Raw genomic sequence first — 15,796 nt, forward strand, 5'->3', positions numbered from 1 at the left:
GATTCCTATTTGCGTTTACTTGGCAGCACTTTGTATCCTTATGACATATGGTGGCAATTTGTGGCGGTTTCCTACAGGAAGCTTCTAAGCAGTTATCTCCCCCAATATGCTGTGTGTCTTTATGCATGTGTTCATATCTTAGAGAGACAGTTGAGGCCGTCCGTTAACTAAAACCACAGCATCTGCCTGTTTCTGCATCCTCTGCTCTCCCTACTTACTGTAGTGACAATAGAAATCGGTTTGAATGGCTCGAGCTCCAGACTGTAGTGACTGAGAACAGGTCTGACTGAGAGCAGGTCACGTGGAGGCTGGGTTCACCCAGGCTATAGATGTTCCTGTCTTTAAGGCCTGGGGTGTTGTTGCCTTATTCAGTCTGTCTCATCCACCTCCCTTCTTCCTCTTCACAAACAAGAAGTGTTTCCATGGGAACTAGCAGCAAAGACCGGCCAACCGTGGGCTGCCGGCACGGTCGGCCGAGGTCTTCAGCGACCAATCACAGAACAGGATTCTCTCCTACTATTCCAGTGGCAGGATACTCCCTGAAACACAAGAAGATGAATGAATAACAAGCAGAGCTAACGCCTCTGCCATTTTGGCCCCTAAGGAGACTAGTGAAACTGTGTCTGTCTATGGTAAAAACAGCATCCAGTAAAACGTACAGGCTACAGCAGTGGAGAAGCAAATGGTGGCATACGATCATGACAACAGAACGTTGTTTGCACAGACACTCTTTGATCAAATGGGTAGTCTACAACATAGCAGAGAGAAACTGAAACTGGTATCGATCCTATTGAGGCTGGAAGCGATCTTCAATAACGAGACGTAGTATCTGTAGTATTAATATTTTGGCCCACCCATACACAGCAGAGCTGCGAGAGAAAATGAACCAATCCACAGTCTGTGAAAACTGTCAATCTGATTTTAGGACATGCAGGCAAAATATTGTATGCTAGCGGATAGGTTTCGCTGGCTCATTGTCCTCCTGCTCTGTGTGTCTGTTAATAACGCAGCCGTGGGCGGGGGCTCAGAGCAGCCTATACTGTCTGGGCTTGTTGCCATGTGGATGTTTGAAGTTGCGTTTGTTGTAATTGTGTGTTTAAGCACTGTGATCAAACAGCGCACCGTCAGGAGACGAGACGCCATCTCACAAAGTAACACCACAGTAAGCGTCCCGGGCTGACTGACTGATTTTTTTTTTTAGTAAATAGCAGTTTTACATCCATTTTTCATGAATACGTGAAGTTGTCCTTACTTGTAGGCCTCAGTCTTAAGGCTCGGCTGAAGTATCTGGGTAGCAGTTTGCCGTCTGCATCGCCTGGAGTCAGCAACACACCGTTCTCTGACCAGAAGAACTCAATACCATCTATAAAGTCAGATACACACAGGTATGAGAGAGAGTTGCCTGCAGACTCACAGTATTGAGTGTGTTGGTTAGCATTAGCCATCGTTAGCAGCTAGTCTTACCGGCGAGCGCTTTGGGAACATCAATGTATATGGCCAGGTCACAGTCTCTCCTCATGCCTGGTGGAAAACAGGATTGATTTACCCAAATGTTCACACACACACACACACACACGCGCGCGCGCACACACACACACACACACACACACACACACACACACACAAGGGATGTAACAATACACCGCGAGGCAGTTAAAAGTCGAAACAAATGTGTGAAGATTCAAAAAGATTAGATGATTCATGAGAAAATGAATTGCGATGCTTTTTTCACAGTTTTTCTTTTACAAAGAAAAATTCATTGTAGTTTGTGTTTTGCAGTTATAACCTACCTCCGAAAAAAAAATTGATTCTTTAATTTGATAAAGAAAAGATATCGTATTTAGTGGTTTTTGTCTCAGAAATATTTAAAGCAAAGGGTGTCCAAACTTTTTAGCTCCCCGCTGTCAGGTGAAAAGAAGTGGCTGGCAACTGCGCATGTGTCGGAGGAAACATGGTGCTAGTCTACGGCTCTCCCCAGATTGGCAGAGGGTGGAGCAGCGACCGGGGCAGCAGGGGGGAATTGGCCAAGTACAATTGGGAAGAAAATGGGGGGAAAATCAGAAGGGAAAAAAATAATCGTGAGAAAATCGTATCATGAACTCAGTATGGTGAATTGTATTGAATCGTGAGTTGAGTGTATGGTTACATCCCTAACACCCACACACAGAGCTTACCGCTGATGACAGTGCCCTCCCCTGGCAGGCCTGCAGCCAGGTGGATGTGTGTCCTCTTCATGCGGCTGAGGCCTTGCTGCTGGATGGAGCTCCAGCTATGGAGGTAGGAGCCGTGAATCGCCTCAACGGGACAGCCTGGGGAGCCTGCCACCACCGGCTTCAGCTCCAGATCCCTTACCTGAAGACGAGAACAACAACACACAACAATACAATGGAGAGGGGTGTGTGTTTCATGATGAAGGGCTCCTCACAAAGTCCTATCTATCACTGTTTTGGGTCATTCATGTGCTCTCAACTCCAATAACGGTATTTCCCACAACAATAGACCCTTCTCACGGGGGCCATTTTGTGTCGAGAAGCCAGGGTAAACACAGGTGCAAGCAAAACACTAATGAGGGTTTCCAAATTCCAATCATGGAAGTTGGAAACCCTCATTAGTGTTTTGCTTGCACCTGTGTTTACCCTGGCTTCTCGACACAAAATGGCCCCCGTGAGAAGGGTCTATTGAAGGCAGCATGAACAGTGATTATTTTCCTCAGAACATCGACCTGGGACAGTGTTGTCGTCGAGTCCGAGTCCTGGACCCATTTTCAGGACTTGTGACTCGACTTGGACTTGAGCACTTATGACTCTGACTTGGATCTGGCACTTGGACCGAGCATTCATGCATTCAGCATTCAGACTTGGTCTTGTTAGTTGATAACGATTTTTGGGGTTTTTGTTATTTTTGTAATCGGCCCTAATAATTTCACATAATGGGGCATTCCTTTAAAACTGGGAAATGGGAATGTGACGGTTCAAAGGTCATGAGCTTAAGTGACGTCACCAGTGCTCGTATTTTCTCTCCCAAACTCTCTCTGCCTCAGCAGCCCCTACCTCAAAATGTATGATCAACAGCAGTTGAAATCGTAGTAAATACTGTTTATTAGCACTGCTGTCTTTTTTGTGTCTCTCTCATTATAAATCAGCTGTACACATAGCACTGTCTAACTTCTATCTGTGTGGACATGTTGCTGCAGTGTTCGTATGCGCGAAATGCCTTGTTATCATTCAACTGTTATTGCTAACGATGGCTAGCGACCGGATCTGACTCGTTTAAACGGATGTGACGCAATTCAACAGTGAACTTCCTAGCTCCCAGTTTTCTGCAAATGGAATGCTACACTTCATGCTTTCTTTACTGCATTGCATTGTTTTTTCCTTTCAAATGGATTGACAGAGCTATGTGACACAAGAGCCGACTGTAAATGTTAGCTGAACATGAGATTTAAACAAAACGAAAACGGACAAGCGAGCTTGTCTTTATTGTGAACACCCAACACACCACAACACTTGCATGCAAGGAGGGACCACACACACACACACACACACACACACACACACACACACACACACACACACACACACAGTCAATGGGGAGAGGACACCTTTTCTATCCAATCAATAAAGGCAATTTCTTTGTAAATTGATTGAATAAACATGCAATGCTAAATGCCAAGTAAACCGGGGGAGATAACAAATCCTGGCATATGCACAGCGCATCAGTGACCAGAGTGTTGAGGAAATCCAAAATCCTCGGTCAATGCTCTTTGCAGACGTCAGCATGCACCTCTGCAGGAAATAACTTGAGACTCGTCTGAGATCTTCTGCTCGCCCTACCTGTACCGAATGGCCCTGATTGGCTCGAATCTGCAGACGGCCATCCTCCGGGTGGGGGCGGAGCTTGAAGCGCTGCTTGTCATTGGTGACGACGACTCTCTCTACGTCCTCCAATGAGTAGGAGCGGAACTGCGGGTGAGCCAAGAGGTCTTCCACAAACAGGAAGCCATCTATGGATGAGAGTTGTCATGGTTACGGTCACATTCCATCTGCTTCATGTCAGACTGATGCAACATACGATTAATTTGCTTATTACATCTATTTTAAGACATTTATTCCTGAATTTACATTTGATTAATAAAGCACTAATCTTATCTTATCTTATCTTTGTCAATTGTATCGAAAAAACAAACAGTTAAAACGTACCTTATTGGTCTATCTTATCTTATCTATCTCAATCTGTAACTAACTACACCAAATGGCTCATTAACTGTGTACTAATCTCAACATCATTATACATGACTTTACAGTGTCATTTATAAATAATTCAATAAAATGACTTTAGCATAGCAGGTTTCCCTGGCTTTTTACAGGGCTTAGGTGCTGTGTGTAGCAGGTGAATAAGAGGTGGTGGTGGTGGTTCCGCTGTGCCCATCGATGCCCCCCTGCTGAGAGGCTAGCCCACCCTTGAATAGATTGAAAAAACAAAACGATCTTAGACCCGTCCCACACTCGCCATCAAAATAGTGTCAGAGGCAGTAGCAGCAATATAAAGTGATTTGGGGATTTAGATTCTAGACCAATTGGGAGCGTCTCACCTGCACTCATGTGAAGAGCCATCTGGTTGGCTCCATGGCGCAGAGCGTAGGACATGGACTTTGACAGGCGGACATCTCTGTCCTAGTAGAGGAGAGGCACAACTCATAACAGACACACAGCTCTAAATGTCTGTATGGCAGTGGTGTAGTGCAGGGTATACGGAGTATACCCACTTATTTGTCAGTCAGCATTGAGTATACCAACTTCTAAATCCCCTCTATAGCCTATCCTTCCTCCTTATAAAATTGACGAAGTGGGTTCTGTCTATCTGTCTGCGATTTTGGCCCCACATTGTGAGATTTGTGATGATTTTGGTCAGTAATGATGTCACTGATGATGTCACAATGTCTATGACATCATCAGTGATGTCACTCGAGCACTTGATGATGTGATAGACAGTCACTCGAGCAATTGTGATGTCACTGATGATGTCACAATGTCCATGATGTCATCAGTGATGCGAAGTTGGGCAATAGACCCTTCTCACGGGGGCCATTTTGTGTCGAGAAGGCAGGGTAAACACAGGTGCAAGCAAAACACTAATGAGGGTTTCCAAATTCCAATCATGGAAGTTGGAAACCCTCATTAGTGTTTTGCTTGCACCTGTGTTTACCCTGGCTTCTCGACACAAAATGGCCCCCGTGAGAAGGGTCTATTGTGCACTGTGCATGCCAATAGAGCAGGCGAGGCCAGGCAGCAGCCGAGCTGCGGGCGAGGTCGCTGGACACAGCAGCCGAGCTACGTATGCGAGCCCACGCAGCGGGCAAGCCCAGTGTAAAATTGCTACCTTGACGAAGGCCACCCAATTGGGACCCATGGTCATCCTGTCAGAGTTGCTCAAGTGACATCACTCATGACATCACAACTGCCCGAGTGACATCACAGTTGTGCAATTCACAGTTGGGCAACTGTGTCCCCGTGCAACTGTGCGCCATCATGCAACTGTGTGCCATCGGCTCATATACTACATCATAGTTGCTCGAGTGACATCACTGATGACATCACAACTGCCTGAGTGACATCACAGTTGTGCAAATGTGGGTGCGCCAACTTTTACCCAGGAAGTGATGTCACTTTCGTGAATCATGACACAAAACGTGACTACACTGCTATCCACCTCACTGATTTGTCACTTCTGTCACTTTCGTGACTGATGACAGACACCGCCCACTTAGCACTCCACAACCACGCTAAACACACAAATATCACGAACGTACAATCTCCCACCTCTCCACCATGATTTCCTCTCCTTCCTCTCCCTCTTCCTCCTGCTCTTCTGTCGCTTTCCATTTCAGTCAGCCCATGGAATGGATCTGTGAGCTATATCGTGCACCATTATGTATCAGTCGACAATAGTTCAAAACCATTGATATTTAAAACTGTCACGCTATCGACAAACGCCAAACGGACGTTGATAAAATATCTTACTTGTCAACAAACCGCCCTTGTGTTGCAATAAACGAATCAGCGTGTTCGACTTTGCTATCGCAGAGTCGCAGACCCGGGTTAAATTCCCGCTACAGTGTAGGGCCTACACTAAAAATAAAATGCAAAACTAAGGCTAGTGTACTCAACCCGGAGTAAGGAGTGCACGCTGGTCCTTGGCCAATGGGATTATCCATTTAAAAATAAATATATAAACTTAACGTGCAAACTCCACTTCCTGTTTATTCTAGTTTCCCGCCAGTAGGTGGCACTGTGGTGGCTCGCGTGTGAGGAAACCTCGCCACCACCACAGAGGAAGCTGCATTTTCTCTGAAACAGCCATGGATGTAGCAGATAGCAGCTGCAGCAGGTAACATGAGAAATGTGTTGTGTTATAATATTCAAACTCATCCCGATAAAACCAATCACGAAAGTGTCGAGCAGGCGACATTGTAATTTTATAGAGCGGGTGAGATAACTTAGCTAGCGTTAGTGTTCGCATAACGTTAGTATTAGTGTTAGCATAACGCTTGACAGACAGACCGCTAACGTTAGCTGTTTTTGTTGGACAGCCTGGAACACTAGAAAACTGTTTTCCATAATGCATGGCTTACTTGGTTTATTATTTGTCATTTTGCTATTTTTCTCTCATCTGGAATTCTTTGCTGTCTTGCTTGTCCATAACTTATAAAGGTTTAGTTTCTACTGAGAGACTGGGACAATCGGCTACGTTACCATGGCAATGTATAGGAGGACAACGTTCTGAAGACACGTGACGGGCGGTTGGCAATCAAACATCTTTCAGAGAGAGAGACCTTACCTGTCCTCCAGACAGTGAGTGTTCTGCTTAAAGTATTATTCATGCTGTTAACATTCACTCTTAAGTTCAGTTTGTTATGCTGTGTAAACTGTGTAATTGTCCTCCCAAAGCTGTAGTGACTATATCACAATGACAGAAGCAATCTCTCTCTCTCTTTTCTCTCTCTCTCTCTCTCTGTCCCAGGTCATGGAGTTCCCCCAGCATTCTCAGCAGTTGTTGTCAGCTCTGCGTTCCCAGCGCCAGAGGGGCTTCCTGTGCGACTGTACCGTCCAGGTGGGCTCATCCCGTTTCCTGGCTCACCGGGCGGTCCTGGCCTCCTGCTCGCCTTTCTTCCACATGTTCTACTCCGACTCTCCGGGAGGCGTAGATGGAAACGCGTCCAGCGGCTCCATCACGCTGGACAGCGAGATCGTCACGGCCACTGCCTTCGGCTTGCTGTTGGACTTTGTGTACGAGGGCGTCCTGCAGCTGGAGGCCCCTCTGCCAGTGGAGGACATCTTGGCGGCAGCCAGTTTCCTGCACATGAACGAGGTGGTGCGCGTGTGCAAGAGGCGGCTGCAGAGACGAGGGCCTCTGGCTGAAGCGGACAGCACTCGCTCTGAAGAGACTCGCTCTGAAGAGAGTGCTGGAGCCAGGAATGTGACGGAGACGGAGAGGGTGAGCGGGGGCCATGTTGTGCCCGTGGTCAATGTGGCGGCAGATCACTCGAATGCTGTCTCCACGGCGGAGTCGCTTTCATCAGTATCCATAGTGGCAGTGCGGGCTCAGTCAGACTCTGTGAAGGCAGAGATGAGGGTTGGTCTGGGGTCGTCACAGGCACGAGCCCAGACCCCTCTGAGCCCTGACCTAGCCGATACCACCCAGCCAGGTATGGACGCCCCTGCTCTGCCCCCGGCGGGAGGGGTAGTGCAGGGGCTCACTGCAGGACTGTCTGCCCCTGCCTCTGGAGGTCAAGCCAGGCTGAGGCCTGGTGGTCAGGGAGATGGCCTGGCACTCTGCAGCGGCAGCCCCTGCAGTACCACTGAGACATATAGGTACGGGACTGTGTGTTTCTAACTAGAGAAGCTCTGGTGATTTGGCCATCAACAGCTATTCACTGTAAATATGAGACTAGTGATCTGTGAATTCTGATTACATCTGTAGCCTGAAATCTTGATTCCAAACTAAACTCAATTGCCCATGTCATAATAGTACCCATGAGTATTGTATCATTTCTGTTATAATTCCACTTTGAATTTCAGAGAAAATTCACTATTGGCTGCTCTTTAGAGAGAAAAAAATCAGTAGGGGGTAATTTTATGTGGGTCATACCCTGATTTTAACCCTATTCTACTGTGTAGGCCTACATACAGTATGTCATGTTGTTTCTCTTTATACTGATGAACATCTTGTTTTTGTGTGATGGTTTTTGTCTCATTCTCCAGCCACAGCAGTAACCAGCAGCCCTCCTCCTCCTCCTCATCTTCTTCTTCCTCCCTGGTGCCAGTGAGTCAGGCCGGATGTTGGTCAGTGGTCGCCCCAAACTCCAGCCTGCCCCCCAAACCCCACCAGGAAGTCCCCAGACTGCCCCGGGACGGTGACAACATCAAGATACCCTCCGACAGCGACCACACACGCACAGTGGGCACAGGGCAACAGATGCTCATGTTAGTCCATGCAAAATCACTGCCCTCGTGCTTGGAGGTGAACCCAACGCACTCGCCGCCCCAGCGCACGCAGCCCCAGATACGAATCCACACCCCCGTATCACTTCAACATCCAAGCCCGACTCCCCAGGCCCAAACCCTTACAAGACCCACATGGGAGACGGAAGCGTCGCACAGATCTGACCCCCTTCTGGGCAGAGAGATGGAGGAGGAGGAGAGCGATGGAGAGATTGTGAAAGTAAAGGTGGAGGCCATCGTGATATCTGACGAAGAGCTGGAGGAGGAGAGGGAGAGAGAGGGAGAACCGGTGATGGAGGTAGACGACGAGTTTGATGATGACATCCAGCAGGAGGAGTTGAACAGCCCCCATTATCTCCCCTCCCACACGCAGGGCCTCTTACAAATGGCCTCCCAATCTAACGAGTCATACTCCTTCCCTCTCTCGCCTTCCTCCTCGTCCTCCGGTGCCGGCCCTTCCTCCCAGGACCCCTCCTCCTTCGCCGCCTCCCTTTTCCCTCTGTCCCAGCAGCATTCCGACACCCCCGTGTACTTCCAGGAATTCCAGGACCCCATGGGGAATTTTGTTGAGGATGTCCCGACATGCGGCGTGTGCGGAAAGACTTTCTCGTGCACGTACACGCTGAGGCGCCACGCCATCGTGCACACACGGGAACGCCCGTACGAATGCCGCTACTGTTACCGGAGCTACACGCAGTCGGGCGACCTGTACCGGCACATCCGCAAGGCCCACGACCACAGCCTGCCGGCCAAACGCATCAAGACCGACCTGGAGTCCCCGCTACTGCCACAACCACCGCCACCACCACCACCACCACCTCTCAGCTAACACTACACATCTCTATTCCTATACTTGTTGTGAGGACCTTCACTAACTACATTCACTCCTTAATTCTAACTTTCACTCTCTTCACGCCATGCTTACCTAATCGTAAATCTTACCTTAACTTAATCCAAGTCCTCCAAATTGATCGCTTTAGATCCATTTCTATGAACTGGTGAACTTTTTTATTTTGTGGTGCTTCATGCTGATATCGTGGCGATGCACCACAAATAAACCTCAGACATAGGCCGCATCCCAAGTCTCTTAGGACCAGCTAAATGTCCTCACTTTGGAGGATTTTGTTAATTTTTCTATCTTTGTGAGGACATTTGTTCCTCACAAGCATAGAAATGCAAGAAGAACACACACCAGCTAGTCCATTTCTATCTTAAAGACCCCCTAAAATATATTTTTTAAATTGTTTCTACAGTTGGATGTTTGAGCTTCACTGTGCAGTTTGATACTAGAAGGCTGTTTTCACAATCGTCTGCTGAACATGGAAAGTTTCTCTGAGCTCACTGAAAAGGCGATTTTCAACAAGCATAATTTGTGACATCACAAATACTGGAGCCAATCCCTGTCCACTATTCAGCAGTTATTAAGCCCTTGTTTGTTTGCTGTGATTGGCTAGTCATGGTCTAGATAACCCTGATTGGCTGCTTTGTAATTTTTAAGTGGAAGTCATTTTAAGGATTTTAACAAGATGATACAACTTTTTTTGTGGGGGGAAACCATCACACACAAATTATTATTCAAAGTTGAGTGTTTTATATACATCTTAAAACATGACTTTAGGGGGTCTTTCAGTCCCCCCCCTCCCCTCCCCCCCATTTTATAACAGGGAATGACTTCTCACTCAATAGCCAATAGACCCTTCTCACGGGGGCCATTTTGTGTCGAGAAGCCAGGGTAAACACAGGTGCAAGCAAAACACTAATGAGGGTTTCCAAATCCCAATCATGGAAGTTGGAAACCCTCATTAGTGTTTTGCTTGCACCTGTGTTTACCCTGGCTTCTCGACACAAAATGGCCCCCGTGAGAAGGGTCTATTGCCTTTCAGCTTCAACTTTTGTTCTTCATGAATATGGCTAACAAAATGGTCACAGCTTGAATGGTTGTAGGAAGTTCCTCCTGAAGTTTCCAACTTGTTTGAGGAAACCATATCTGAAAAGGTAGTGTGGAAGAGCTGTAACTACCCCTAGTCTTTGCTGTAATGAATCAGAACATCAAAGAAAAGGAAAAGCTATTATGTTTTGTATACTGATGAACTACAGTATTTTTTAAGTTGTTGTACGTCCTTGTATTTCTACTGCCTTTTCAATGTTTTATCTACTCCACTTGCCTATGACTTTGTGCCAACAATATTTGATTAACCTAAATGTAGTAGCATTGTACTGTCACAGTATGTCTTTTTAGGATGCATCCGTTCAGAGCAGTTCACTCGGCAGCAAACTCCCAAACCCCTGCACACTTTGGGTGCATCTCAAAGCAACATAAATCACTCCTCTCCTCATGACATCTTTCTCCTCCTCCATGACCCAGAAATTAGTGATGTTACGGCCGACACTGAAGCTCCGAGGCATGCGTCGTACTCGCTAGTCAATTGTATCTAAACTAGGGATCTTGCGCACTGGATTCCTACTGCAGCTCGCCAAGGTGGCCCTGCAGCTCGCATTCCATTCGCAGCTCCGCTGCTGTGTGGCCAATGAGACCAGCATCACTGATGATGTCACAGTGGGATTTATGACATCACTGATGTCACAGTGGGATTTATGACATCACTGATGATGTCACAGTGGGATTTATGACATCACTGATGATGTCACAGTGGGACAGAGAAACCGACAGACCTGAGCATAACTGAGAATCTGCGTCTTGGTAGCACTACATTTATTTGACCAGCAGATGTCACGTGTCATTTGAAGCTTCCAAGTAGTGAACCTATTTTTTTGAAAATTTGCTGTAAAGCCTCACGGCTTCAGAAACCTTGTTTTGCCATCACTACCAGAAATAGATGTTGGTTCAAGCACGATGATTTTTTCCTCCACTCCTCCACATGCACCTTTCAAGTGTTGGACTTTATTGTACATAGATCTCTTCCTCTCGTAGTCCATTTCTGTCCTATGTGAACCTAAGAATATTTGAGCAGACTTTTGTGAGTGGGCACTTGTCCGTTCTGTTGTGCCAACGCTCAGGCACACATACAGTAAGTCGGCCTGCAGTCTCTCTGCAAATGTTTCAATGATGTCCTGGGATGATTGTGTTTTCCACTTTGGAAGTTGTTCTGCAACAAATAAACAAATGTGTTCCCATACAAAAACCCACGCTTGTTACACTGGACGCTCTCCAAACATTCAGAGGGAACTCTGGTAGATAGTGTGTAAAAATATGTTACCTTCATTGCTGTGAATAAACATTGTTCAATAGAAACGGTGGTTCAATATTTTAAATTTCTTTATTTAATGACAAAAGAACTTTTATTACAAAAATATAAATGCATGCCCCTTGTGCATGGCTCTGTAACCGTAATACACACTGAAGGAAGTTTCTGGTGCCTTTTCACACTTCACACAGTACTCCTAACATGCTGAGGTGAACTGCACACTTCACACAGTACTCCTAACATGCTGAGGTGAGGCCATCTTGTCCTGAGTCTCTCCTCAGTCTGGTGCCACAGAAGTCGTGTTTCCCCAATTAATCTTCTACTGGACCATGGATCTGTGAACAGACAAAACAAGAGTCCACAAAATGTTGCTGCCTCGCCTCTGTCTGAGCATTTTCAGCTTAATGTGCCACACAATATATGAAGTGGAAGAACAGAATTTCAACATTTGATTGTGAACCTTGAATTCTATTTTGAACCAAATCAGGCACTACCGGTAATCTATATAATATAAACAAGCCTTTAAGGTTGCAGTCAGTCAGTCACTCACCGCCTCAGCCAGCTCAGGCCAGCCCATTGCCATGACAACTGGGTCGTCAGAGTTGGGAGGTGTCTCCAAGTTCCAATAGGTCAGCTTGTCAAACACCGAGGACACTCTCACTGTCCTGTCCTGGACACACACACACACACAATTCAGTGTCTACATCAGGGATGGGCAACTTTGATGATAGAGAGGGCCACACAAAAAAATCCTCCCTACCAGAGGGCCAGATTGTGACCGTGCACTTCCACCAGTACTGTAACACCATCACTCCCAATTATAGCTACTAATTTGATGAAAAGGACTGGTAATCAAAGTTTATTACACCAACATTTATATTTTTCATATTCACATTTAGTAATTCTTCCATTCAGATGACAGCAGAAACTTTGCTCTAGCTTTAAAACAGCTCACTACAGCAATTTGATGGGGTACATCACCCAAATACAGTATGTGATATTAATCAGATTAGTAATGTTGCATGTGCAATGTGCATCCTGGATATAGTTTGTTACAACGCCATTAGCGCCATGTTCTGGGTTGTACAGTAAAATAAAAACACCAGTTGCCCACCCCTGGTCTACATGACCCCATTTGGTTATGATTGGACTCCAGGCCTGGGGGCTTTGGGAGCAGACTGCAGGTGAGCACAGTGCACAGCACAGATAGTTTTGTGGTGGGCAGTGTTTACCTCCTGGTCGGAGCCAGTCTTGTTGACCTCCTTCAGCACCAGGCCAGTGTAGCCCTGGGGGCAGCTGAGCTCCTGTCCCCGCAAACCACGACCCCGGAATGACACCGTCTTCTCTGTAAGGGAACACACACATACACCGGAATAGCCAGTACGTTACAAACATCTGTTGTGAATGTTCTGAATGTGTGCCCCAAAAAATGACTGCGGGATAAAAAGTAAGTGCGCATGCTAAATTCATTCCATGAGCTGTGACTCCTTCTAAGTCTAAGCCTTTTTGCCTTCCTGAATCCCAGCAAATTGCAGATTAAAAATCGGCATAATGATTACAAAATAATGCGTTTGGTCTGGGTAGAACAGATACCCATTCTGAGCTGAGATTTCTGTCAACTAAAGCCCAGGTAATATTGACACAAAATACTTAGATAACTGTTGGTTCAAACAGCAGACACTTCCAACAGCATTAATGGCACAAAAGGAATGCCCATGGAAGTTGGTCATGTTGGAATGTATCCTTGTTTTGCTCGAAAGCACATACAAAGTTTGTATGTGCTTTCGAAGCACAGAGATGGCTTTTGTGAACATAAAGATTTATGGACTTAAAGATGAAAAACTGCTTTGAGAAAAGAGCCACACCAGGTGAACATTTGTGTGGGTGTACTTTTTTGGGTGTCATCTCCAATATATGACACCAACTGATGATCCTCGCTCTGGCTAAACAACTAAACAACACTTATTCCAATAATTGGTCCATTGGGTTAGGGTTAGTTACACTAACTACTGTCATTTCAGAAGGAGACACATGTCTCTACAATTTCAAACACATTCTGACTGTAGGCTACCATGTTTGCGGTCTTTGGTGGTAGCAGTGAAGTACTGCGAGACCTGCGCTGGCCCGTTGTGTTCAACCTCACAGGGCAGCAGGTGGATCGGGGCTCGCTCTGCCTGGCCTGCCGACAGCTGCACATGAGTCACACTGCTGTTACAAGACATCCTGCAGAGAAAACGTTAAATTTAAAATGGTAACTTTTCTTATATAACTGCAGTGAATTACCCCAAACTTTGCAATTTCATTTTTCCACTTTAAAGCACGTAAATCAGTATATGTTGGGGGATTAATGGTACATGTCATGAGTATGTATTTCTTAAATATGTAATGTTACCAACCCTACAAATCATCTATCATTCAGAGATTAAATGAAGCAGTCAGAAGTCAGGGTGGCTGCTGATCTGTCATCTCATCTGCACCCCCTGTCATTTGCTCCCTCCATGAAAATCTTCAACCTACATCACCGTCATTTCTTCATTACATGTTTGTTGTGATTCACTTTCCTTCTCTTCAAAGACTGGAGTGATGTGAGTAGCTTGAATCTGGGCTTCCAGTACGCTAATTTACCAGTCACGCAAGCTCAACGAAAATGCCACAGTAACTTTCACTAAAACAGACAATGTACCGGTCTCTATATGTCATGCTTGCAATATGTTGGTCCTGTCTTCAAGCACTATTAACAATTTCTGCAAATGACTGAAATGTTGCGTTAGTTTTCCCCATCATTACCTTTCAATGTGTATATTTTCCACCTTTTCCGGTTAGTGTCTGTCGGTGCATGTGATTGGTCGAGGGCGTCTTCTTCTACGCTGGAAGACATTTTGGCGGGTGTTTTCGGTTCCGTTGGATCGACCCGCCCCCTACCGGTCTGTATGCGATATGGCTCCAAGATCTGTTTTGTCTTATTTTCTTTTATTTATATATTTTTTCCCGAGTTGCCGTTTTGTTTTTGTTTTTAACTTGATGAATTTTAAGTGTTCTAATATCTACAATCAGATAAATTGTGTGTGTTTTTACAGGCTACTATTTAGAAACTAAACCAAACTGAATGCCACTCCAGTCAAAGCTATCGACTATGGTAAGACTTGTTTTAAACATTTTGCATAACTTTACCGAAAAGAAAACAAGTTGGGCGTAGTGGAGGGTAAATACAGTTTACTCACCTCTTTGAAATGAGGCAGAGACTTTACTCGCCTATTTTCAGGTCAACAAGGTGGGTAAACTACTCACCTTTGATAGTTTCCCCACCTATGTATTTACCTAGCCTCGACGCGAGACAGCCTTCAGTCTAGCGTCGAGGCTAGTATATTGACCCCTACCCTTAAATGTATGTGGAGTTGACTTTGTTGCCTGTGTAGACCAATGGTGTAGACGAAGCTATTGTGTAATAGTGCTTCTCAAAGTGGAGTCATTGAAGGGGTTCCAGGGGGTCCCTAGCAAAAAGGGGAATGCTTTATTTTCACAAGAATTCCAACCATATAGGCAAATTAATACAATCAGAATGTATGACTATAGCATTTTGGTCATGGGTTTCATACACTTTCTGTAATAAAACATTTAAAAGTGTGACATGCTTGTTGTCACATTTCACACTTGTCACACTTTTTGATAGCCCTATCTTGCAGGAGCCTGGTGTTGGGGTCTAGGCTGATTGGGTGCACCTGGGCCCAGGCCAGTGCACTCATTGGGCTGACTTCCAGACCATTCAGTCTCTCTCCCTCCTCACCGATGCATCTTTTGTTCTGTTTGTTTTTGTGTTGTCTAGTTATTTTCCCTCTTAATAAATTATTGATTTAACTTTTACTTTGGTGGATGACTCCCCTCATATGCCTAATGATCCCAACACCACGCTCCTCCTGCAAGACAGGCCCAGGAGAGTGGGATGGCGTCACAAAATCTAAAATCGTATCAGATGGCGGACCCTGGGACAAAATCCTATCAAAGGGGGGTCCGTGGTCTAATTTGTGTCAGTTTAGGGGTCCTTGACGTGGACATGTTTGAGAACCACTGCTGTCGATGAATACACTAACT

The 15,796-nt window shown here is 45.8% G+C and overlaps 3 protein-coding genes across 7 annotated transcripts; 1 reads left to right on the forward strand and 2 right to left on the reverse strand.

Annotated features, from left to right (window-relative positions):
* Positions 1-114: 114 nt before the first annotated feature.
* On the reverse strand, positions 115-6,150 carry trpt1 (tRNA phosphotransferase 1). Of its 3 annotated transcripts, XM_083652155.1 has the most exons (8): positions 6,021-6,150; positions 5,820-5,912; positions 4,592-4,673; positions 3,834-4,003; positions 2,175-2,352; positions 1,465-1,521; positions 1,253-1,363; positions 115-539 (listed from the first exon to the last, which is right to left on the reverse strand). In XM_083652155.1, the coding sequence occupies exons 2-8, from the start codon at positions 5,880-5,882 to the stop codon at positions 517-519; spliced, it is 684 nt and encodes a 227-aa protein (XP_083508281.1). In that variant the 5' UTR covers positions 5,883-5,912; positions 6,021-6,150; the 3' UTR covers positions 115-516. The 3 variants fall into 3 exon arrangements, with proteins under 3 accessions (XP_083508281.1, XP_083508280.1, XP_083508282.1); XM_083652154.1 differs by having other exon boundaries at positions 5,820-6,090; XM_083652156.1 differs by lacking the exon at positions 4,592-4,673 and having other exon boundaries at positions 5,810-6,090.
* Positions 6,151-6,714: 564 nt separating this feature from the next.
* Positions 6,715-10,240, forward strand: zbtb3 (zinc finger and BTB domain containing 3). The gene is made up of 3 exons (XM_083652136.1): positions 6,715-6,851; positions 7,021-7,871; positions 8,262-10,240. Exons 2-3 carry the CDS (start codon positions 7,024-7,026, stop codon positions 9,328-9,330), a joined length of 1,917 nt encoding a protein of 638 aa, XP_083508262.1. The 5' UTR covers positions 6,715-6,851; positions 7,021-7,023; the 3' UTR covers positions 9,331-10,240.
* A 1,526-nt stretch (positions 10,241-11,766) lies between these two features.
* Positions 11,767-14,540, reverse strand: rnaseh2c (ribonuclease H2, subunit C). 3 transcript variants are annotated; one of them, XM_083652161.1, is made up of 5 exons: positions 14,495-14,540; positions 13,779-13,930; positions 12,940-13,052; positions 12,258-12,377; positions 11,767-12,042 (listed from the first exon to the last, which is right to left on the reverse strand). In XM_083652161.1, exons 2-5 carry the CDS (start codon positions 13,927-13,929, stop codon positions 12,019-12,021), a joined length of 408 nt encoding a protein of 135 aa, XP_083508287.1. In that variant the 5' UTR covers position 13,930; positions 14,495-14,540; the 3' UTR covers positions 11,767-12,018. The 3 variants fall into 3 exon arrangements, with proteins under 3 accessions (XP_083508287.1, XP_083508286.1, XP_083508288.1); XM_083652160.1 differs by having other exon boundaries at positions 14,391-14,495; XM_083652162.1 differs by lacking the exon at positions 14,495-14,540 and adding an exon at positions 14,104-14,340.
* Positions 14,541-15,796: the final 1,256 nt, after the last annotated feature.

This window comes from Poromitra crassiceps, assembly GCF_964638095.1.
Source record: "Poromitra crassiceps genome assembly, chromosome: 15".
NCBI lineage: Eukaryota > Metazoa > Chordata > Actinopteri > Beryciformes > Melamphaidae > Poromitra > Poromitra crassiceps.